General features: G+C 42.9%; 1 protein-coding gene across 3 annotated transcripts in view; it reads right to left on the bottom strand.

Moving 5' to 3' along the window:
* Positions 1-25254, bottom strand: part of RIMS2 (regulating synaptic membrane exocytosis 2) — a 6281053-nt gene that overhangs the window by 3421503 nt on the left and 2834296 nt on the right. For all 3 annotated transcript variants that reach the window (XM_044065683.1, XM_044065685.1, XM_044065684.1), the window contains one exon: positions 3564-3694. In XM_044065683.1, coding sequence (XP_043921618.1) covers positions 3564-3694 — 131 coding nt within the window. The remainder of the gene's footprint in view (positions 1-3563; positions 3695-25254) is intronic.

Below are 25254 nucleotides of genomic sequence, written 5' to 3'. Positions count from 1 at the left end.
AACTGGAAATGACTGGCTCCCAGCTGGAAGTGCAGGAACCTCCTGGAGCGTTTGCCCGTTTTTATATGGTAATATGTGTACTGGAGGTCTACACAGCACACCCAATAGCCTGTTTTCAAGAATGGAACTATCGACTCTACCAAGACCATCTGGAATTTGGTTCACTGAACTACTTTGTTGAACTGGCTGAGATCCAAATGGGTCTCCAGTCCCCTGTTTTTTGGGGCACTAAAAAGAACCTTGAGTAAAACCCGGATCCTGTTTGGTCTGGTGGGACTTTTTGGATGACTCTTTTGTCGAGCAGTTTTTGAATTTCTAGGACTGCTGCTATCCTGTGAGTGGGTGGGACATCCAGGAGTCTTTTCTGGGTGATTGGGGGTAATGACAGTGGGATTTCATAATCTCTAGATACTATTCTCTGCACCCATTTGTCCATAGTTAATAGTTGCCAGGTGGACTGGTGCAGAGAAAGTCGCTCCCTGACTGAATCTAGAGGAGGGCAATTGGGCCCCCATTCAGAGGTGCTTACAGGAAGTACCCGAGAAAGATCTCTGGACCCCTGGTTTTGCAGTCCATTTCTGCCTCTGGAGACGCATCTTCCATTACTTCACCCTCTGCCCTGGGGAAAGTCTTTGCCATGTGAATCCTAAAAAAGCCCTTTGGATTTTTTAAACCACAGTCTCACACTTCTCTGGTTCCTCAAATAAGGCCACTGAGGAGTGCAGAAACATATTCCTACAGCAGAAATGGTCTTGCCATCTTTTCCACATCTGGCTAGTGCTCCCTGGGACCAAAAAGGGGAGTGCCATCAAATGAAGCGTTGACGAAAAATGGCTCCTCAAAGTCACACAAGCACATCCAGAAGTGCCTTCTAATGGCTATACTCCTCTGATCATCCCTTCAGTTGCGTGAGCAATCAGCCTCATGGATGAGTTAGAAATCGCATCAAGGGTTCGTAGCTGAGAGATAACTTTGTCCCATACCCCTTCAGCCACTGATCCTGAGAGGGTATCCGATAGCTCTTTGATCAGCTCCCTCTGTAATCTTGTAAAGAGCACCATATAATTCAAAGACCTAAGAGTGAAGGTCGTTGAAGCATGAACTCCCTTCCCAAACCTATCTAAAGTTTTCGACTCCTTGTGAGGAGGATGGATAGACGGACTTTCCTTAGCAAGTTCCTTCTTCATGGCTGCTGCTATCACCATGGCTTCAATGAGTATGCCTTTACACCAGTGTGGCTTATCCTTGTGGGCTGACAGGATACGATCAGCCCTCTTGGGGATTGGCTCGATGGAATCAGGCATCTTCCAAGCCTGCTGAGTGATCAACTTAATGAGATCGTCAGTGGGTGGAGAGATCCAAGAAGTAGAGGGTTGGGCATGAAGAGCCTCTAGGTATACAGACTCTTCCGAGGAAGGCTAGATGGAGGACCAGCCACCCCTCTGTTTCAGGATTTCTAAGATGTCCCGAAGGAAACATCATCAGGGGGGTGACCTTGGAGAACCTTCCCCTTCATCAAAATCGGTATCTTCAGTGAAAAACTCCTCTGGGGAGTCTAAGTGCTTCCTCTTCCACTTCTTCTTCACAGGTACTTTCATGGGTAGATGATCCAGGGAAGTGTCTGAAGAGGAAACCACCAAAGTGGGTTTATCCTGGGAATACTGTGCCCTCTGTCCTGTGAATGAGAAGGATGGCAGCTCTGGTCGAAGGGATGTAGAAACCAGTCCTGAAAGGGATAGCAAAGACTGTGAATCCCCAATGGACAAAGCCTTCTCCATGATCCGGAACACCAGCCCGCCCCGTAGAGGGATGAGAACCCAGAACCGAAACAGACTCCTTCAGAACCAAGGTCACACCCCACACTGAGGAGGTGACCCCCGAATCAGAAGCCTGGGTTGATACTACAAAGACTATGGCACCAATGGACATGGATGGCTCCGAAGTTAAGGAAACTGACCCCTGACTTCAGACCCAGCCAAACAGTCTCGACTCTGGGAGGACTCTGGTGCCGAAAGCCCGGTGGAGCTCAAGACAGCTCTCAGAAATGGAGAACAGGATGCTACCAAAACTGAGGGCCCCAATGACTCAACAGGCGTTGGAGGAGGAGGAACAGGTGGTGCCACAGATAGGCTGATTCTGACGCCAGAGTGGCTTGGAACCAAGGACAATCCCCTTGCCATCAGGAGCTGATCCACCAGTCTCATAATGTCAGCCTCTTTGAGACTCTTAGTGGATTGAATCGATGCAGTCGAAGGAGACCTAGGGGGTTTCATTTCGAGGAAAAGGCTTGGTGGCCTATCCTTAGATGGGGAAATAGTTTGAGAATATTTTGTCCTTGGGAGCAAAGGCAGTTTTGACTGTTCTGGCACCAAAATCTCTGTGTGTGCTGAGGAACTCACTGTCGGCTCGGATAAATTTGTAGGTGCCGATTCAGATATACCTTTCAGTGCCAAAGAACTCTTTGGCACCAAAGGCCCTTTAAAAACCTTCTTGGATGGTTCCAAGGTACTTGGAAGTGAAGAAGGTCGTTTCTTACTAGTGGAAGAAGAGGATGATGATGACGATGATGATGTGCTGGATTTAGTTCTTGACCCAGAAATGGCCTATTCGAAATCAGATTTTAAAAGTCCCTTAAGTATCAATTTGTTCCTACGCTCAGTAAGTGTATGGGTAGAAAAACCATGACAAACTGAGCAACTTTCTTGTAAGTGGACTTTCCCCAAACAATAGACACACAGGGTATACCTGTTAGCGTTGGGCATTTTGCCCTGGCATTTCTGACACCTTTTAAACCCAGAGGTGCCTTTAGAGGACTTAGCTGGAGAAACTTGTTTTTCAGCCATAATGCTAACAGTCTCACACACAGTTTGGCAGAAAACGATAGAAACAAAGTTTTTTTTAGAAGAGAATAAGAAGAAAAGGGGTAGGAAATACCAACAATGGTATTTAAGATATACTTTAAAAAGGTAAGGGATATACCAAAAATGGTACTTGTACTACCAACAGTAGTATGGAAAGCGGGAAAAATACACACTCATGCTAAGGAGAAGCTAAAACGAGAGAAGCAAGTAGACAGTAAGAGCGCTATTAGGAAAAAATCAAGAAAAATATTCAAAAGGAGATTTTAAATAGGCAAAAAACATACTTAACCATAAGCCAAGGCTCGAGAGAAAGGTTGAACGTGTCTGACAGCCAAAGTGGGAAACAAGATCTGAGGTCATTTTATGAGGAGCGTTATGGGTAGAGCCCGGCTCGACAGTTTGGAAGGTGACAAATGATATAAATGGCTGAGTCTGTTCCGAGCCTCAGTGAAGATTGACAAAAATCAGATCACTTACTTAAAAATCCCAATTTTTTTCACATTTAAGGATTCACATTTTTTGGGCTCTTGGCTTTCAGAAGGGAGCCTAAAAGAGGACATCCTCTGAAAATAACATTTTCTTCACTAAAGGGTTGGGCAGTCATCTCAGCTTGTTTCTGCTGTTCACCATCAGTTAAAATTATCTGATATATAAAAAAGGCAAAATAATCAGAACAATTACATATTTTGAGTCTTGTCTTACCTTCTGTCTGGAAGAAAGTAAATTTTAACATAAGGATTCCTAGGCCTGCCATCTTCCCTTGAAGGAAGATCCTTTGCCCCCAGTACCGTAACAATCAACTGGTGACCAACTTTGTCATACCAGAGTTTAATCTGCAAAAGAGAAACAAAATGTTGAATCGTTTTCTTCTTCTTGCAGCTCTAACAGATACTTGCATATCTTGGTGCTTTTCTGAAATTTTTAAACCACACTTCAGAGTACCACTGTATGCTTCACAGGCTCTACTACCAGCAAATGTAAATACTGTATTAGCTAGTCTCTCACATAAAGTAATCTAAGAGTTGAATCACACAGAATATACACTTCTTTCATTTGATACTTTCAAAATAGAACTTAACTGTTGCAATTTATTTCATTAATGCAGATAGGAAGTATGAGATGGGAATCTTATGCCACAGATATGATCATTCTTGTTAGATGATGCTCAGACTGATTATGAAGTTAATTAGCCACGTACATTTTATGATACTTTATATTTGCAGGGAGGGAGGCAAGTATATAACCATGATTCATCTTCCAGAATATTCCCACCTTTCTTTAGTAAAATTAAGAATCCATAGCCACATACATCTTTATAACTCCAAAGCCAGGAACTTGAGATTTATACAGTACACTGTTTGGTTAATGCAGTGCACACTTTTGGGATAGCTGCCAAAATTAAAAAAAAAAAAAAGTGACCGTAACTTACATTACCTCTGTTCTGTTTTTTTGCACAGAAAAAAAGCAGTGTTGGGGAAGAGAATCTAAACACGGACACAAAATGGAATGCAGTATTAAAAAAACATGAATAAAAGGTGACCTCTTAAGGAATTATTTTACTGAAGGAGGACATCACAGTACTGAAAGCACAACAAAGACGGCAAGATAGAAAAGCCAGCATAATATCAGTAAAGGAAATGTATAACATACACACCTTTAAGAATGTTTTAATCCAGTACTATCGTACATTGGCTGTTACTCACAAGCATATCAGTGAACAAGTCTGGATGCCTAATTTCAGTACAAGGCATATTTTACTCAAATCCCAGAAAGAGAAGTATGACAGTGCTGTGAAACTTGAAAAAAAGTAGCAGAGGATCACAGAATAACATTGGGGGGAGGTGGTAATGAATGCTAAAGCTGGATTAGTACATGAACAGTCGTAAGTATCATGTTGCTATGTGAGGCACTAATCCTAATAGCAGGTATTGGAAGATGACTATTTCAGCAGCATAACATGCAGGCTTCTCCGGACTTCTGCTCACTGATGACAGTAACTGGCCATTTTTTTTCTAAGCAGCTAAAGGTGTTTTTGCAAGTCAGGAACACCTACCTCAGTCTGCTACTCATGTGCTAGATGTCTCATATGGAAGCAGCACTGTCACATGCCACCTTCAGATCTTTTAATAAGAAACTTAACATCTGATATTTAAACCCAGTACAATATCATATACATACAGTAATAGCAAATGACTATATATGGCTTATTATACAGGTTAAAAATCTAAATCCTACAGAAGGATGGTGGAAGAGTATCTTTAATGATAAATGAGTATTTCTTCAAAGGCCTGCTGTTGCCAGATAAAAATATGCTATATTTCTTTAAGAAAGGGTCTTGTAAAAATAGTATAAAAGTGTACAGATGTACAGATTCTTCAAGCAGCAACAAATGACTATGTCAAGGTGACAAAAACTTAACTCATTAAAACCTAGCTTGAGAGAATTTCATACTTCCTGACATTTGCAGATTTGCTGACTGGGAAAGCTTTCTGCTGAGCCAAGTTCCTGAAAACACAGTTTTAAAACCTAAGTCCCACTGAGGGTGTTATAGGTCCCATTTACCCTCCTGAATCCCCAGCATTTGGAGTTTCAGGCTGAACGTAAAAAAAGAAAAAGGGATAAATCCAAACATGGAGATTTTATCCTATGCCAGCAGTGGTAACATGCCACTGGTGCTGCAATTCCTGCAAACCCCAGATACGAATGCTAGTACTTCCTGTCAAAAATGAGATGCTGAACACTTAGAATTAATTTTCAAAATACCTTTATTTAATGATGGATGAGTACCACTGTGAAAGTATCTATTTAATATCAGTCTTAATTATCTTGGAACAAAATAGGAGGGTCAACATATGGATAACCATCTCAGACTGTTCCCTTGGATTCTTGCTCAATGACAGGAGACAGCTTTCAACCCCTTTGTAAAAGAAATCTGGACAAAGTAAAAAAGAATGGGGTTGGGGGTGGGAACAAAGGCCCAAAAATAGGGACAATTTTTAAATATTGTTGTTATAAACTTAGGGATGCCTGAGGAATGGAGAAAAAGTGTTTTGGTACCGATTTGTAAGAATAAGGGTGATGTGCAGAGCTGTAGTAACTACAGAGGGATTAAATTGATCAGTCACAGCATGAAGTTATGGGAAAGAGTAGTGGAAGCAAGGTTAGGAAGGGACATGATGATTAGTGATCAGCAGTATGGTTTCATGCCAGGAAAGAGCACTACAGATGCGATCTTTGCTCTGAGAGTGTTGATGGAGAAGTACAGAGAATGTCGGAAGGCGTTGCATTGTGTTTTTGTAGACTTAGAGAAAGCATATGACAGGGTGCCTAGAGAGGAGTTGTGGTATTGTATGAGGAAGTCAGGAGTGTCAGAAAAGGATGTAAGAGTGGTACAGGATATGTACGAGGGTAGTGTGACAGCGGTGAGGTCTGCGGTGGGAGTGACAGATGCGTTTAAGGTGGAGGTAGGGTTACATCAAGGATCAGCTCTGAGCCCTTTCTTATTTGCAATGGTGATGGACAGGTTGACAGACGAGATCAGACAGGAGTCCCCGTGGACTATGATGTTTGCAGATGACATTGTGATCTGTAGTGAGAGTAGGGAACAGGTGGAGGAGACCCTGGAGAGATGGAGATATGCTCTAGAGAGAAGAGGAATGAAGGTCAGCAGGACTAAGACAGAATATATGTGTGTGAATGAGAGGGAGGATAGAGGAATGGTGAGGATGCAAGGAGTAGAGGTGGCAAAGGTGGATGAGTTTAAATACTTGGGGTCAATAGTTCAGAGTAACAGTGAGTGTGGAAGAGAAGTGAAGAGGAGAGTACAGGCAGGATAGAGTGGGTGGAGAAGAGTGTCAGGAGTGATTTGTGACAGACGAGTACCTGTAAGAGTGAAAGGGAATGTCTACAAGAGGGTAGTGAGACCAGCTATGTTATACGGGTTGGAGACAGTGGCATTGACAAAAAGGCAGGAGTTTGAGCTGGATGTGGCAGAATTAAAGATGTTAAGATTTGTACTGGGTGTGACGAGGGTGTACAGGATTAGGACTAAGTATATTAGAGGGTCAGCCCAGGTTGGAAGGTTTGGAGACAAAGCCAGAGAGGCACGATTACGTTGGTTTGGACATGTGCTGAGGAGGGATGCTGAGTATATTGGGAAAAAGATGCTAAGGATGAAGCTACCAGGTAACAGGAAAAGAAGAAGGCCTAAGATAAGGTTTATGAATGTGGTGAGAGAGGACATGCAGGTGGTTGGTGTGACAGAGCAAGATGCAGAGGACAGGAAGAAATGGAAACAGGTGATCTGCTGTGGTGACCCCTAATGGGAACAGCCGAAAGAAGATGATGATGATAAACTTAGGAACCTGATACAGTACTAGCTTTTGCATTAGCATGCATTTTCTGAAGGATATAAAGTCTGAAACTCAAAAAAGTATCATTACTTAGTGACTTCTGTGAAAATCTGGGCAATTGAGAGATAGGTAGGAGAGAATCTTACATTTTGATTTGCACATATTCTGTGGATGGCCAATGGGAGGTACACTGTTGAGACCAGTTATCCCTCTACTCACTCATCCTCAGCTATTGTACAATTCACAAATAATGTTACTATCAATTACATCCAGTATGTATAGGTGCTTTTTAACATCTACCCTGAGTGTTACAAAGATTATGATCTAGGCTTAAAGTGAGATAACCAAATAAATCTATACCTGTGGAGGTCTTTCGCTCCAAACTAGCTTTATCGGCTCCATCATATATATTAAAATGCCATTACAATATAGGCTTTCTCTGAATAGAATGAGCATACCTTGCCCTCATTTACGGGTCTAATGTCTGAGTGACTTCTACTAATATCATCTTTTCAGACGTTAACACTTTTTATTTCCCTTGTTATCTGAGCTACATCCGCCTGTTTTGTTTTGTTTTCCCTTGTGCTTGGGAAAAACATTTGACTAATCATTCTTAGCTTGATGTCATTGCCTTGCCTGCTTTTACGTGACTGGCATCTTGCAAAAAGAGATAAAAAAACATAAAAATAAAAAATAAAAATAAGCTGATTGTACATCAAAATCGAGCTAGCCTACCTGATGTTCTTGCTACAGACATTCAGAGCAAAGGTATTAACTGCCTGCTTGCATAGGGCATTTTTTCATGCTGGCCAAAGAGGTTAGCTCAGGGCCACATATCCTGTGGTGCAAAAAATACATCTTTTTGTTTGTGACCAACCTTCTCTTAATGTTTTCCTTGACTTCTCCAGAAGAAAATATCTTCATATCTGTGTAATGTTACAGTTATAAATAAAAATAAACAGCTCTTGAATCTCAACCCAAATGTTAAATCCATCAAAAAAAAAACATTTAACAAGCCAAAATTGCTTATAACTTACAGGCTCCCAAAGGAAAGCATCAGTAAGTATCGGTCTAAATCAATGAAGAATTAATCTGAAAACAGTATACACAGTTTACACCAGAGGATAATATTCACCTCTCCCTTAAAAAAAAAAAAAAAAACAGATGAACCACCGAATCATATTCAAGAAACATTACCCAAATTAAAAGTGTTTTACTGTTAAAAAGAACAGAATTAGTAACATCAAAATAAAAATGAGAGATTCCAATAGAGTAAACATGTCTTTTTTAGTTCTTGTATTGGTTCCGGCTGCTGGGTTATCTTTCTCTGTTGCACAGATCCATTCAAGGGAAGATCATGGTCTCTTTGATGTGTCCTGGTATGCTTTTTAATCGCTATTTTCAGGGTCTTGGAAGTGCATGAAAATAATACACTACTCCTAACTTGTTTTCTAACTTCTGAAGGTGTAGGTGTCCTTCCCATCTTTAGGTGGTACAGTGGCTTGCCATCATTATGGCCTTTCTGTTGTCAGTGCCTCTTAGCTGCCACTTGACTGAAGAATAAAAGAGGGTTAGGGTTGGCATTCCTGGTGGTTAAAAGGGGGGTTCTGATCCAAGGCATGGCATCCACTCAAGAGATTTTGATTCTATAGGCTGGGCCACTGTTTTGTGGATGCAGCTTCCAATGTGAGTTGTGTACCCTGCAGAACCAATGGTCATGATCTTTTGTTGAAATTCAAAGTGACTGAGGTGCTAACTTACTGCTGGAATGTTTTTTGTTCCTTGGGCTGCAAATGTTAAAATCTCCATGCCAATTTTGTGAGCTGCCTTATAGTAATAATTCATGTGGTTTAGTTTACATAAAGCCAAAATGTTTTTGATAGAACAGCTGGTGTTCATGCCTGATGCCCTGTAAGCGTTCAGCCTTATTTGCTATTCCAACTCTTTTGTCTTGAGTCTGCAATCCTTATTCCCCTCTAATTGTCCAATTTCAACTGCTGCCAGAATGTGAAACATCTGTGATCAGGAAAAGCTATGGAGTGCTTCCTAAAGATTTTTTAACAATTTCAGGTAAGTGCTGGGTATACATCTTTTCAGTTTGTTTACAGTTATGCCCACGTAAAATAGTTCCAGAGTTGCACCTGCCCCTGTAAACTACACTGTGTCAAAGCTTTCACCATTTCATGCCAGAGACAGGGCAGATTTAAATGATCAGAACCACTCATGAGTCCATAATATTTGCAGTCAGGTGGGACTGCATTTGTGAGAGTCCTTGGGGAGGTGTCTTTCTTCTGTAGTCTTGCTCTCTACGTAATATATTATCTTTTGGCCATTTTAAAAATGAAACTGGGTGCAGGTTCAAGTATTTACTGAGCTGTTTGTTGTCAGTGATTATCATCCAGTCACTAATAATAAGTACTAATTTCTTTGTAATCATTAGACTATATGAGGGTCATGCTCCTCTTTCTAGTCTCTTATTTTGGGTCTCTGTAAAATCCCTTGCAATTTCTCAATAGTCTGTCTGTGGGTTTGTTTCGATCATTGTTAAGTATTAGGTCCTTTACTGAGATGAAGATGGTATGGAGCATACAACTGGTGTAGCCAATAACTAAGTGTCTTAGGATGTCCTACAGATTTTTCACAAAATATGTGAACACTTTTGAGAATCGAGCCAGCCCAATTTCTTATGACTTATAGGTTCATAAGTTGGTACTGGGCTATCTGCCGAAGGCATATATTAGCTCAGCCACTTTGTGCGGTATTCACCGCCCCTTTAGTAATTCCCTAGACCCTTGTACTAGCAGCTAGTACCCTTGGCCCCTATCTAGTAGTGCTGTTGGTGTGATCCCCGGTGTGAACTTTCTGTTACCCATCCACTCATCAAGGTTCTTCTTGAAGAGTGATAGTGAGGGGCTCTGTCTTATGTAGATCGGGACCCTGTTCCATAGTAAGGGAAGTCTCTGCGAAGGGAATCTATCCCTCCAGCATGTTCTATTCATTGTTGTGTTGAGGTTTACATCCCTACAGCGTGTAGCTCGAGTAGATTTGGTTTTGCTAAGATGGAGCATGTTCAACAATTCTGGGTTGGACATGACTCTGTACGTTAGACAGAGATCGCCTCTGAGAAAGCGGTATGCAACAGAGAACAGTCTTAGTTTTTTCAAACATGCTGCATAGGGCAACTGTTTGAGGCCAGTAATCCTCTTGGTTAGGTATCTTTGTGGTCTCTCCAGCTGCTGGAGATGTCTAGCCAGGTACATTCCAATTGGTGCATTGATGACATTCCTTTTTGTAATCTGTGGCTGTATACTCTTATGTAACAGTAAGTTTATCCTGGTTGGTTTATGATACAGGTTGTTAGTGTGTGCCTGTGTTGGAGTCTTTTATAAATTTAAAGTCTAAGAAATTTACCAAGTAATAACTGTGTTCTGTTATAAATCACAAAAATAAGGTGGAGTGCCATATAAACAAAAAAAATTCTAGGTATTTCCTCTCCCTTCCCATATGATGAAAATGTCGTACATGAAGCGATAACAGTTTATCATAATGAATAATCTGTATTTTTTAATTACTTCCTATTCCCATTTTCACATAGCTGTGTTGGTTAAGCTGTAGGCCATGGCTTCCTCCATTGCAATGCCTGTGGCTTGTCTGCCGCACAATTTTGCTCTAACAGAATTTAGGATTCTTGTAGAGAGAGTCTGTGTTGTGAAGCTATATCCCAAGCTAACATGGCTAGTGTGCAAAGGGGGTATAATCGGGTTCTCCCCTTGCTTGCTGATGTACCAAATGACTGTGGTATTGTCTGTACCCACTTGAAGAGGTCCTAGGGACCAAAGAGGGTTCAGATAGTTGAGTGTCTTAATCAGGGAAGCATCTCCTTGATGTTTATGTGCTTGCATCTGTCCTTGGTGTCCCACAACCCTAGCACTTTTTTTTAAACACCTTTATTGAATTATCACTTGTGACATAGGCAAATTTACATTTATATAAAAGTAATCAAACTGTATTAACAAATTAACAAACATTATACTTCACATATATTGCTATACAGTGGATATAAAATGTTTACATACCCCTGTTAAAATGCCAGTTTTTTTTGTGTATAAAAAATGAGACCACAATAAATCATTTCAAAACTTTTCACACCTTTAATGTGACCTATATAGCCTATACAATTCAATTGAAAAACATACAAAGCTGTTACAGGAAAAAATATAAAAAATAAAAAACATACAATAAGCTGACTGCATAAGTGTGCATACCCATAAACTAATATTTTGTTGAAGCACGTTTTGTCTGATGCTCTGGAGCATGGAGGGAGAAGGAGATCTGGATTTAAGGATATTTGTTGTCTCCATCAAAATATTTCTCTTCTGACAATCCCAAGCACTGGGATTTGAAAAGATAAAGGGTGTTGATGCTGGAAACAGAGATTTCATCAGATACAACTGTATCTTTCTCATGTGGAATCTTGCCAGTGGTATCACGAGAATCACAGATGTCAAGAAACCCAAAATCCTGAGGTATTCCCTCACAGTGACTGAAGTCTGAATGCAAAACCAGAAAAACACATCTAAAGAAAGATCTAGTTTTTCATATGGAAGTACAGCTCTTGGAAATGAGGTGTCTAGTTGACATTCCATTTTGAATGTTCTTTTAGAATCCCAGCTTGTGTCAGACATCACTCACTCAAGAGAAATTTCCTGACACTTTGAAAAAGACTCGGCAACGATAACCAAGTTGTCTGTATATGGAAAAATGTGGATACCCTGCAGCCTGCAATGGGGTATAACAAGAGGAGGACACTGTGAACACTCCTGTGAAAGCCAGATAACTGATAATGTGATCTAGACTCATAAAATCTTAAGAAACATCTGAAATCTGGATAAATAGGGATGTGATGATGAGTAATTTTAAGTCTAGTGTTACCAGGAAACTTGAAAAAAGAAGAAGAGGTAAAAGTATGTGAAGTGACATCTTTCTGAATTAATGCACTATCACAAACAGGTTTAGGAAAGAAAGATCCAGAATTGGTCTCCAACTATCTTTCTTTCTTTCTCTGGCACAAGAAACATCCTTGAATAAAAACCCCACCTGGAAAGGAGGAACTGGTTCTATCACTCATTGGGACACTATGTAATGAAGAACAGGTGGAAACAAAAGAGTCTGATCTGGAGGATGAGGAATGACCCCTTGAAGAGAGAGAATTTCCTTCCACTGCCGTATGTAACACTGGTAAATGATTTTCGGAACCCATTTGTCTGAAACAATATGTTGCCAAAGAGAAAAAAATAGAGATTCACACTTTCTAGAAGAAAAAGGGGGGGCATGGTAGGATGGGAGGTGAGGTCACAGGGTCTTGAATAGTTATTCAGACTTTGTGGACTGTCCTTGGTCTTGGGAGATTCAAGACTTATATTTGGAACCCCCCCCATTTCTTCTTAAACATCTGTTTATCTGAATTTTGTTGAGATTGTTTATTCTGTTTTTTGCCAAAATTTGATGAGGAGATAAAAAAATCCCTTTGGGCAATTTGCAAAAGGAGGGCTGAAAAATCTTAAGAGATTCCCTTGATCAGCTTTCCCCTTTCAGCACACTTTCTGATGACCTCTGCAGTAGACTTTACAAACACTAAATCAATATCCAATGGAGAATTTGAAATTTCATTTTCATCACCATCTGAGAGGTTTTAAGAATGCAGTCATGCAAACCTCCTCAAAACAGTACCTGTTGTCATAACCCTGGAAGAAGTACCAACAAAGTCATAGACACACTACAAACAATGACTAGTGATCTGTACAACTGAAGAAACTAAATTATTTACAGTACATTTTTCCTGTCCCATCTCCCAGGACCAACAAGAGAGTTTCTCCCTTGCCCACTGAGGAGACTCCAACAGCCGCAGAGGATGTGGCTAACCTCCAGTCCATGGTGGCTGTAAGTGCCATATCAGAGGGATCCTGGATAAAAGAGGAGTAGCCTGAGGTACAACACATGGCAACAGTAGAGTCATCCACCTGTGGCTGAGGCAAAGTACTCTTTTTTTTTTTTTTTTTTTTTGTGGCTGGGAGAGCTGACCATGGGACTGGTAGTCTGCTCCATGGTCAAGCCAAAAATGGTGCCTCTTTCCTAGGGAAGACATGCAGCAACTGCTGGTAAACACTACCAGTCCACAAAGTTACTTTTTTGACAGAAAAAAAAAAACACTATCCCAGCCTCACAAAAGGAAAACAAACACCACAGGAAAAATGTTTTTAGTTACTTCACATTACTTTTAAACTGACAGGGAAACATGCTCTGTTTAAAAGTACATTACAGCCTCTAGACAGTCCCTCAAAACAAAACACTCAGAGCTTTAAAACAACTTTCCTAAAGAGAAAAAGTAATAAAACATAAAAAATTTTGAAAATGGAAGTTTTTTTCCCCAAAGGGAACTTATGTGTAGCAAAGGAAAGCACAAATTGGCTAAGAATCCTTGAAAGACTCAGAGGAGCGTAATCTTCAGTGGCAGCAAGGCTCTTTAGGGCTTTGCTACCAAACCTGTCTTTTAGTCAGCTCAGCTCAACCTGCTTGACAATTTGGATGCATAGAAGGTGCATGAAGCTTTGGAAGCTTTCTGGCTGTTATATCCTTGAAAGGATATAACACGCACAGCTAAAGCTACTGCAGCAGCTATCAAAATGATTAACATGTACCAGTCACACCACTATATTGTACACCTTACTTTTCAGCTTATTTAATATTCTTCTGTCACACATACACTACCATAACACACCGTGCCAGTTGGCTGCAGACCCTCTGATTCTAGGTGTGACCTCCTCGTTTAGACTTCTCTTTTCCTCAACCACCCCTCCCAGCTACTTGAAGCTGCTAACCTGTTCCACTATTTTCCATTCTATCTCAATTTTCAAGTTCTTTTGATTTCTCCATTTGCTGCCATGCTGTCTTGTCTGTACCCAGGTTTCATCCCATGTGCCTTCAATTTTGCATTCCATTCCCTTCCCTTATTGCTTGCTGAAGATCCTGTTTAGAATCTGCTTGTAATTTCACATTATGTGCATACAGTAGCTTTGTTAGCCTATCCCCTCTGTCCTGTTTGCTAATGTAGTCCACCATTAGTATGACCAGCAGTGGGCTCAGATCTGGACTCTGATGCTCACCCACTCCCACTGGGAACACCCTCTGTGAGTCTAAACACTGTATGCACTTTTGTCATAGGGTCCTTGTAGATGGCTTGCATTAATTATTCCAATATTTCCTGGACTTCAATCAAATTAACAACTGACAAATAAGCTTATTTGTGACTTTGTCAAATGCTTTCATTAGGAATGTCCAGATGGCCTCTTTCCTCATCTCTAACTTCTTCACAGCTATCTGTCTCACTGCAAACCAAGTCCATTGTGCTGTATTCTGATATGAATCCAAACTGCTCACTTCCCATCTTACCTTCTGCTATGCATATTAGTCTACTAATCACCCTTTCCAGCACTTTTGTGCAATGTAACAAGAGTTTGATACCTACATACTGCCTGCAGTTGTGAATATTCCCACTGTTCTTGTACACTCACAGTAAAATACTTATTTCCAGTCACTTGGAATACACCTCTCTCCATGCTGCTCTGAGTACCCTAAGATCCATTTCTCCCCTAATTCATCCAACATCTTGATCATATCTGCTATAACCTCATCTCAGCCTGATGCCTGTCCTGATTTCATTTTCCTTGGTGCTGTTCTTTGTTTTTCATGGGCGTGCTATTCTTCCTCTTTCAACATAGTCTGTCCATGCAACAATACAGCTTCTGTGGAGTTATCTTCATTCAGAGGCTCATGAAAGTACATCTTCTACATGCTTTTGATGTCCTGTGGACTACTGAGCAGATTGTTGCTGGCTTCCCTTATGAATGGGCGGCGCAGTGGTTCAGCGGTTCATGCTGTCGCCTCACAGCAAGAGGTTCTCCGGTTCGATTCTAGGCTGGGGTGCCTTCTGTGTGGAGTTTGCATGTTCTCCCTGCGTTCGCGTGGGTTTTCTCTGGGCACTCCGGTTTCCTCCCACATTCTAAAGACATGCTTCTGGAGCATTTCTCCCCGGGCCTCCGCTGAAAACAGGATCTGTGGAACCTAGTCGGACATTCCCGGTCAACAAATGTTAATAAAATAATAATAATAATAATAATAAATGGTATCCGATGATTATCTTCTTTATCTTTCTATTTTTGCATTGCAACCTGATAGAATTTATTTCTGCCATCTGCCGAGTTATTTTCTAAAAACCGGTTAAGTACCTTTGCTGCCTTGTTCTTTGCTATTTCAACTGCACTCAGCCTCTTTTCTAGCCAACAAGTATTATTTCTTAACCTGCTCCATCTTTCCTGTCTGCCACTTTTTCCTACATTACATCTTTATTTCAATAACTTCTGGGACATCTGCATTCCACCATCCTTCCTAGGTTCATAGGTTGGTACTAGGCTATCAGCCCTAGGGCCTATACAAGCCTAGCCATAACAATTCCCTGGCTATTTCTTTCCACACTATTTACTTCCCTGGACCCCTGTCTAGCAGGGTGACTGACGTGATCCCCGGGGAGAATTTCCTTTCTCCCATCCAATCATCAAGGTTCCTTTTGAAGAGGGCCAAAGAGGCACTCTGCTTGACATGTATGGGCAATTTATTCCAGAGTCTGTGGAGTCTCTGGGTCAGGAACCTATCCCTCCAGCATGTTTTGTTTATTGTGATGACAAGGTTTAGATCCCTGGAGCGTGTGGCGCTGAGGGATTTCTTTAAGTGTAGCATGTCCAACAGCTCTGGGTTTGACATGGCCTTGTATGTTAAGCAGAGACCGCCTCTGAGTAGACGATATGCGACAGACTACAGCTGGAGTTTTTTAAGGTGGTCAGCATAGAAGGCTAAGGATAAGGCGTATGAAGAGTTGTATAAAAGGTTGGACACTAAGGAGGGAGAAAAGGATCTGTACCGATTGGCTAGACAGAGGGACCAAGCTAGTAAAGATGTGCAGCAGGTAAGGGTGATAAAGGATGAGGGAAATGTACTCACAAGCGAGGAGAGTGTGTTGAGCAGATGGAAAGAGTACTTTGTGGGATTGATGAATGAGAGGGAGAGAGGGTTGGATGATGTGCGGACAGTGAATCATGAAGTGCAGTGGATTAGCAAGGAGGAAGTAAGGACAGCTATGAAGAGGATGAAGAATGGAAAGGCTGTTGGTCCAGATGACATACCTGTGGAAGCATGGAGGTGTTTAGGTGAAATGGCAGTGGAGTTTTTAACTAGATTGTTTAATAAAATCTTGGAAAGTGAGAGGATGCCTGAGGAATGGAGAAAAAGTGTTTTGGTACAGAGTTTTAAGAATAAGGGTGATGTGCAGAGCTGTAGTAACTACAGAGGGATTAAACTGATCAGTCACAGCATGAAGTTATGGGAAAGAGTAGTGGAAGCTAGGTTAAGAAGGAAGGTGATGACTAGTGATCAGCAGTATGATTTCATGCCAGGAAAGAGCACTACAGATGCGATGTTTGCTCTGAGAGTGTTGATGGAGAAGTACAGAGAAGGTCAAAAGGAGTTGCATTGTGTCTTTGTGGATTTAGAGAAAGCATATGACAGGGTGCCTAGAGAGAAGTTGTGGTATTGTATGAGGAAGTCGGGAGTGTCAGAAAAGTATGTAAGAGTGGTGCAGGATATGTACGAGGGTAGTGTGACAGTGGTGAGGTCTGCGGTGGGAGTGACGGATGCATTTAAGGTGGAGGTGGGATTACATCAAGGATCAGCTCTGAGCCCTTTCTTATTTGCAATGGTGATGGACAGGTTGACAGACGAGATCAGACAGGAGTCCCCGTGGACTATGATGTCTGCAGATGACATTGTGATCTGTAGTGAGAGTAGGGAACAGGTGGAGGAGACCCTGGAGAGATGGAGATATACTCTAGAGAGAAGAGGAATGAAGGTCAGCAGGACTAAGACAGAATACATGTGTGTGAATGAGAAGGAGGACAGAGGAATGGTGAGGATGCAGGGAGTAGAGGTGGCGAAGGTGAATGAGTTTAAGTACTTGGGATCAACAGTTCAGAGGAATGGTGAGTGTGGAAGAGAGGTGAAGAAGAGAGTACAGGCAGGATGGAGTGGGTGGAGAAGAGTGTCAGGAGTGATATGTGACAGACGAGAACCAGTAAGAGTGAAAGGGAAGGTCTACAAGAGGGTAGTGAGACCAGCTATGTTATACGGGTTGGAGACAGTGGCATTGACAAAAAGGCAGGAGTCAGAGCTTGACGTGGCAGAGTTGAAGATGTTAAGATTTGCACTGGGTGTGACAAGAATGGACAGGATTAGGAATAAGTATATTAGAGGGTCAGCCCAGGTTGGAAGGTTTGGAGACAAAGCCAGAGTGGCAAGATTACGTTGGTTTGGACATGTGCTGAGGAGGGATGCAGAGTATATTGGGAAAAAGATGCTAAGGATGAAGCTGCCAGGTAAGAGGAAAAGAGGAAGGCCTAAGATAAGGTTTATGGATGTGGTGAGAGAGGACATGCAGGCGGTTGGTGTGACAGAGCAAGATGCAGAGGACAGGAAGAAATGGAAACAGTTGATCTGCTGTGGCGACCCCTAACGGGAGCAGCCAAAAGAAGAAGAAGAAGTGTAGGGCATCTGCTTTAGGCCTGTGATTCTTTTAGTGAGGTATTTCTGCTGCCTTTCCAGTTGTTGCAGATGTCTTGAGAGGTACATACCAAACAGGGCGTTGTGTTCTATAATGGGTCTAATGAGGGATGAGTACAGTGGGACAATGACCTCCTTTTTTCTGGATGAAAAGCCCTTAGTGATGAGGTGTGCCACATAGAAGGATTTCCTGACTGTTGTGGCGATGTGGTTATCGAAGGTGAGACCACTGTCCACCTGTGTCCCTAAGTCTCTTGTCACACTTTCGGTGTTTAGTGTACTGTCACCTATATGATAATTCACGGGTACATGTTTTATCCCAAAAGGGATAACTATACTTTTCTTGGCATTGAGCTTGAGCCCATGGCTCTGGCACCAAGCATCTGTTTCTGTAAGGCCCTTTTGTAGAGTGTCCACATCATTTGATGATTCAATAATGGCTCCCAGTTGGCAGTCATCTGTGAACTTTGTTAGCCAGAGTCCTTTAGTGTTGGCCTGTACTTCAGAGAAGTAGATGCCAAGCAAGAGCGGTCCCAGGACTGAACCCTGAGGTACTCCACTTGTCTGGAGCTGGATTTGGAGTTGGCTACTTTTACAGTGTGGGTTCTATTAGTAAACCAGTTAGCAACCCATTGGGTGACATAGGGATTAATGCCCAACTTAGTAAGTTTATCTATGATTCCAGAGTGGGGGATGGTGTCAAAGGCTTTGGCAAGGTCTAGATAGGCTGTGTGAACCACCTTACCCTTGTCCATGGCTCTGGAGACTGATTCGAAGAAGTCAATCAGGTTCAGGAGACTAGACCGGCCCTTCACGAATGCAAACAGGGTGGGGTCCAGTGTTTGAAGGTTGCCAATGTCTTTGTTTATAAGTTCCATGATAATATGCTCCATGGCCTTGCAGATAAGGCTTGTCAGACTGATGGGACAGTAGTTTCTGGGATCCAAGGTGGATCCCCCCTTGTGGAGTAGGACAAATGTAGCTCTGCGCCACTCAGTAGGCACGAAACCTGAGGTGAGGCTATGATTAAACATGACACTTAGGTGAGGAGCCAGTTCATATTGTAGTTCATGTAGTACACAGCCCGGGATGTCATATGGTCCCATGGATGCTGTATTCTTAGCTTTGGAGAGTGCGTTTTTTACCTGTGTGGCCGTTATTACCGGAATTTGACAATATTCCGGTACTGAGATGGGCCATTTAGGGGGTGAGAGGGGGTGTGAAGTTGGCACTGAATCGATCTGCCGGGATACTGGCAATATCCTTGGGATCAGTATATTTAATGCCATTCTGTTTTAGCTCAGAGCAGATCTGAGCATTGACATTTAGATTCTTGACATAGTTATAGAATGCCTTGTGGTTGTCTTTGGAATCTTTGGCAATTTTATTTTCGTAACTAGCTTTGGAAGACTTTATGAGGGATCTCAGTTTCTTACTGAGGCTGGTAAGGGAGTTTTTTGCATCCTGGGATTTTCCTCTTTTCTGCAACAGTTTCTTCCTTTTATTGTAAAGTTTGTTTATGGCAGGGGGGCCACCAGATTGGCTTCCTTTTTTTGGATGAGAGCATTTTGGTTCTATTTGGGATGGCACGATTCATGCATGAGTGAATGTGCTCGTACAGTGCCTTAATGTAGGATTCAGCAGTTGAACTTTCAGTTCCTGTCTGCATGAGTGTCATGAAGTTTGTCACTTTTGACTTGAGTAGCATGAAGTTGGCTTTGGAGAAGTTTTTTATGGAGGTTTCCTTACTGGGGGGTGGGGGTGGGATGTGGATACATGCGAGAGATGCAACTATATGGCCAAACTGGAGGCTGAACTCTCTCAACATAGGACTGGCAAGACCAGTCAGGAGGAGAAGGTTACCACACACACTATAGACCCAGTCTCACATAGTACCATTACAACCTCAAATCATACACATAAACACACAAAGACATACTCGGAGGCTCTGATCAAAAATCTACCAAAACAGCAGAGGCCACCAAAGCAGACACCCAAACAACCACCACCTCAGAACACAACACCCGCAACACATAGACCTCACAGTCAGAGTGTCAAACAGTCACAGCCCTTAAGGCCAAACACAATGCCAGACACACTAGTCATTGGTGACTCCATAGTCAGACACACTGATGTCCCGCTCACCAGACTGAGTAAGGAGAAGGTCACAGTAAGCTGCCTGTCGGGCGCTAGAATCCGCCACATAACGCAAGCACTCAGGTCTCTCAACAGCAGGTACAAATATGACTCAGTCATTGTCCACGCTGGTGTAAAGCGACCTGAGGCGTACCTCCTTGGACTACATGAAAAGAGACATTGAGGAGCTCTCTGATTATGTAGCCCAGGCAGGTATGACCCTGACCTTGAGCAGTATCCTACCTTCACCAAGAATGATGCCACAATACAGAGATAAGATGATCAGCTTTAACAATTGGCTTAAACACTGGTGTCATTCAAAGGGGATCCAGTATCTGTCTGCCTGGGATGACATGCTGGACAAGCCACGCTGCTTCAAGGGACGGCTTGCACCTGTCACCCTGGGATTCCGGATATTGGCAAAGGCTCTTGCCACCCCCATAGTGCCTTTTTAGGCAAGGCTCAAATTCTAAACCTACCACCCTAGAACACAAAAAAGGAAAAAACTAAGGGTAATGCTGCTCAATGCCAGAAGTCTAAATCTCAAAATGCACGCACTCGAGGCCCTTCTCAGTATGGAGAACATCGATGTCTGTGCTGTGACAGAAACCTGGTTCAAGGCTCCTGAGAGCACCCCAGCGCTATCAGGTTTTACCTCATATCATGCGTTCCGGCCCCAAAATCCGGACAATACCAAGAAAGGAGGGGGGGGGTATCCATATTCATCAAGGACACCCACACCTCAAGACTGGTGGCAACTCACGATGCATCGGAGACCATCCAGGTGCAATTAACCATAGGCAAGACTGCTCTGCAAATTGTAGCATGTTACAGGCCACCCTCACAAACTCAGGAAACTCACATGGCCTTCCTGAAAACACTAGAGGGGATAAATGTATCACCAAACACCATCATACTAGGTGACTTCAATTACCCTAATATAGACTGGGAACACTACTCAAGCCCAAACACCCTAGCCCAAAAGTTCCTGGAATTCATAAACTCAAATGCCATGGAACAACTAGTCACCATCCCCACAAGAGGAGATAACATACTTGATCTCATCATCACGAACATGGGAGCACAATGTTCAACACCGAAGTATACCCCTCACTGGTGAGATCAGATCACAAACTAATCTCGCTGGAGGTCCTCATCCCACCCCACCTGAAATAAAAAGACCACAGTAAAGAACTTCTCAAAAGCCGACTTCACACTTCTAAAGACTAGTGTGGTCTCCTTTCAGGCCCCGAGCGGAAAACAATACTCAAGCCGCTGAATCACTTACAAACGCCTTCTACCAGCACCTGCAGGACTGCATGGATAAGGCAATCCCAAGCAAAACAAAGACTCTTTGTACCAAAGGCAAGCGTCCAGTCTGGTGGACCCCAGCCATAAACAAACTCTACAACAAAAGGAGGAAGCTACTACAAGATAGAGCAAAATCCTTAAAAGGTAAGACACCCTTGATCACTATAAGTAAAAAACTAGGAGCTCTCATAAAATCATCCAAAGCAAATTTCGAGAGAAAAATAGCTAAAGACTTAAAAGACAATCATAAGGCCTTCTTTAGCTATGTTAGAAACCTAGGAGGAAACTCCCAGATATGCTCAGAACTAGTTCAAAATGATGTGAAGATTACTGATCCTACAGACATTGCCAACATACTGGCTGACAGGTTCAGTGCAAACTTCTCCCCTCCCCCCCAAAAGGAGAGATATCTATACCAAATGAGTGCAGCCCCCCAAACATCTCCAGCGCCCAAGTGAGAACTGCTCTCTCCAAAGCAAAAAACACAGCATCCATGGGACCCGATGGTGTCCCCGGCTGTGTGCTCCACAAACTCAATGAGGAATTAAACCCACAGCTAGGACAGCTGTTTAATCAAAGTCTTACCTCTGGATACGTACCCAGGGAGTGGCGCACTGCAACTGTGGTCCCACTTCACAAAGGCGGTGCCTCCACAGACCCTGGAAATTACCGGCCCATTAGCTTGACAAGCCTTATCTGCAAAGCCATGGAGAGGATCATAATGGACCTCATAAATAAAGACATAGGGAATTTGCAGACTTTGGATCCAACCCAGTTTGGCTTTGTCAAAGGCAGATCATGCCTTTTAAACTTGGTTGACTTTTTCGAAACAGTCACCAAAGCCATTGATGAGGGAAAGGCAGTCCATACAGCCTACCTCGATCTGGCTAAGGCCTTGTATACAATACCCCACTCGGGTATCATTGAAAAACTCATCAGCTTAAATGTTAACCCATACATCACAAGATGGGTTGCAAACTGGCTGAGTGACAGAACCCACAGGGTCAGAGTTGCTGGCGCCATGTCAGACTCAAAGCCTGTCACAAGTGGTGTCCCACAGGGCTCAGTCCTGGGCCCACTCTTGTTTGGCATCTACTTTTCCGAAGTACAAGCAAACACAGGAGGGTTATGGCTGACAAAGTTTGCAGATGACTGCAAACTGGGCGCCATAGTAGAAAACACATCTGACACAGATATCCTTCAGAAGGGTCTCACAGAAACGGATAACTGGTGCCAGAGCCACGGCCTAAAGTTAAATGTCAAAAAATGCATAGTCATACCCTTCGGGAAAAACAAGGTTACCCCTAGCTACCAAATAGGTGGCAATCCACTGAGCACAGAAGAAGTTATCAGGGACCTGGGGACCCAGGTTGATAGTAGTCTGTCATTCGACACCCATGTAGCTAAAGTAGTTAGGAAGTCCTTCTACATTGCCCACCTTATCATGAAGGGATTCTCATCTAGATCAAGGGAGGTCATAGTCTCCCTTTACTCATCACTCATCAGACCAATGATTGAGTACAATGCCCCATTCGAATGTATCTGACCCGACACTTGCAGCAGCTGGAGAGGCCACAAAAGTTCCTCACCAAAAGGATAAAGGGTCTCAAAATCTGTCCTATGCTGCCTGACTGAAAGAACTCCAGCTCTATTCAGTCGCTTACCGCTTGCTCAGAGGTGACCTTTGCCTAACATACAAGGCCATGTCAAACCCAGATTTGATGAATATGCTTCACCTCAAAAAATCTAGATCCATCAGAGCCACAAGGGCAGGAGACTTACACCTCGACACGGCTATTAATAGGACGTGCTGGAGGGATAGATTCATCACCCAAAGACTCCCTATGCTGTGGAACAAAATCCCGGTACATGTGAGGCAGAGCACCCCGCTGGCCTTGTTCAAGAGAAATCTTGACCAATGGATGGGAGATCGCAGATATACCCCAGGAATTACCTCAGTGTCACTGCTCGACAGAGGCACAGCAAAATAATGGGTATAGTTCCCTATACTAAAGGGGTGGCGTAAGCCACAAAACAATGGGCTAGGCTTATAAATGCCCTCGGGCAGATAGCCTAGTATGAACCTATGAACCTATGAACCTATGTTAAGGGAGATTAGTTTATGGCCAGACCTGACTAACGAGGGGGTGACCATAGGTGTGGAGTATTGATTTCCCATGTTGGTAATGACCAGGTCTAGGATATTGGAGCCCCTGGTGGGACTACGGATTAGTTGATCCAGGGCGTTGGAATTTATGAATTCTAAGAACCGTTGGGCAAAGGTGTTTGGTACATGAGTAGTTTTCCTAGTTAATGGCAGGGTAGTTAAAATCACCCAGTATTAGGGTGTTTGGCTCTATCTTAATATTTTTCAGTATATTTAGAAAGGTGTGGTGAGAATCTTGGGGCATGGTGGGGGATCTGTAGCAAGCTACAATTTGGATTGTAGTCTTACCTAGTGTTAGTTGCACCTGGAGAATTTCAGATGCATTGTGTTGGGCAACTAGCCTGGTGGTGTGAATATCCTTGGTGAATATTCACACTCCTCCACCTTTAGTGTTTCGGTCCTGGTTTGGTGGCCGAAAAGTGTGGTAAGAGTTGTAGCCTGGTATTGCAGGGGTGCTCTCTGGAGCCTTGAACCAGGTCTCAGTTACTGCACAGGTATCGATGTTCTCCATTTTTAGGAGTGCCACGAGAGAGTGCATTTTGAGGTTTAGACTTTTAGCATTGAGTAGCATTACCTTCAGATTTTGCATGCTTGTACCTGTTATGGTGGTGATTTTGTCCTTTGAACTTTGCCTAAAAAGGCACTATAGGGGTGGCAAGAGCCTTAGCCAGTAACCTGAATCCCAGGGGCGACAGGTGCAGACCATCTCTGACAAAGCATCGTGGTCTGTCGATCATGTCGTCCCAGGCAGAAAGATACTGGATCCCCTTTGAATGACACCAGAAGCTTAGCCAATTGTTGAAGTCAATCATTTTGTCCTTATATTGTGGTATCATTCTGGGCGAAGGCAGGATGATACTCAGGGCTAGGGTCATACCTGCCTGGGCCACATGATTCAAGATCTTTTCCATGTCTCTTTTCATGTAGTACAGGGAGATACATCTCAAGTCATTCACTCCAACATGGACAATGACAGAGTCATATTTGTACTTGCTGTGGAGTGACTTGAGTGCATGCATTATGTGGTGGATCCTGGCACCCGACAGGCAGCTGACTGTAATTTTCTCCTTGTTCAACCTGGCGAGAGGGACATCAGTGTGCCGGAATATAGAGTCACCTATGACTAAAGTGTTAGGTACGTTGTCTTGCCTTAGAGGCTGTTGCTGGGTGGCACACTGGTGTTGTGAGCTATGTGACACTTTGGTTGTGATTGGTGTTTGTTTGCATTTCAGCTTCAAAGGTCCTTGTTGCTTGGGCAGGTTACAGTTAAGGGCCTTTGCATATGTGTATTTAGTATTGCTATATGTGGGTGTTGGTGGGGTGGGTTTAGAAGGGCTATGTGTCGCTTGAGGTGTAGTGTGGGTGTTAACCTTCTCCTCTTGACTGTCTAGCACAATCTTGGGTGGAGAGAGCTTTGCTTCCATTTTGACTATGTAAGTGCATCTCTCACAGGTTGTAGTGTTGGGTGGTAGTAGGACAGGGATGTCTGTGTACATGAGGCAATTGCTGCATTGCCCCAGTATGCCCAGATTCACAAGGTGGACAGGAGAAATCACCGGAAGCTGACCCTTGGACATGCCTGGTTTGGTGCTTTTTTTTTTTTTTTTGTAAAGTACAGGGGCTGTTTTCCCTTACTTTGCAATTATAGGCTGTTTAGTGCCTACGATTAATTTCTCCTTAATAACAAGGAGAGCTGAGTGCTTGTATCAGTTTAAGGCTTCCTAGTGCTTTCCAGCAGGTATTAGAGCAAGTACTAGTCACA

Source organism: Protopterus annectens, chromosome 3.part0, assembly GCF_019279795.1.
Source record: "Protopterus annectens isolate FY-2018-M chromosome 3.part0, PAN1.0, whole genome shotgun sequence".
In the NCBI taxonomy this organism is placed as follows: domain Eukaryota; kingdom Metazoa; phylum Chordata; order Ceratodontiformes; family Protopteridae; genus Protopterus; species Protopterus annectens.
This window is presented reverse-complemented; position numbering and strand designations above follow the sequence as displayed.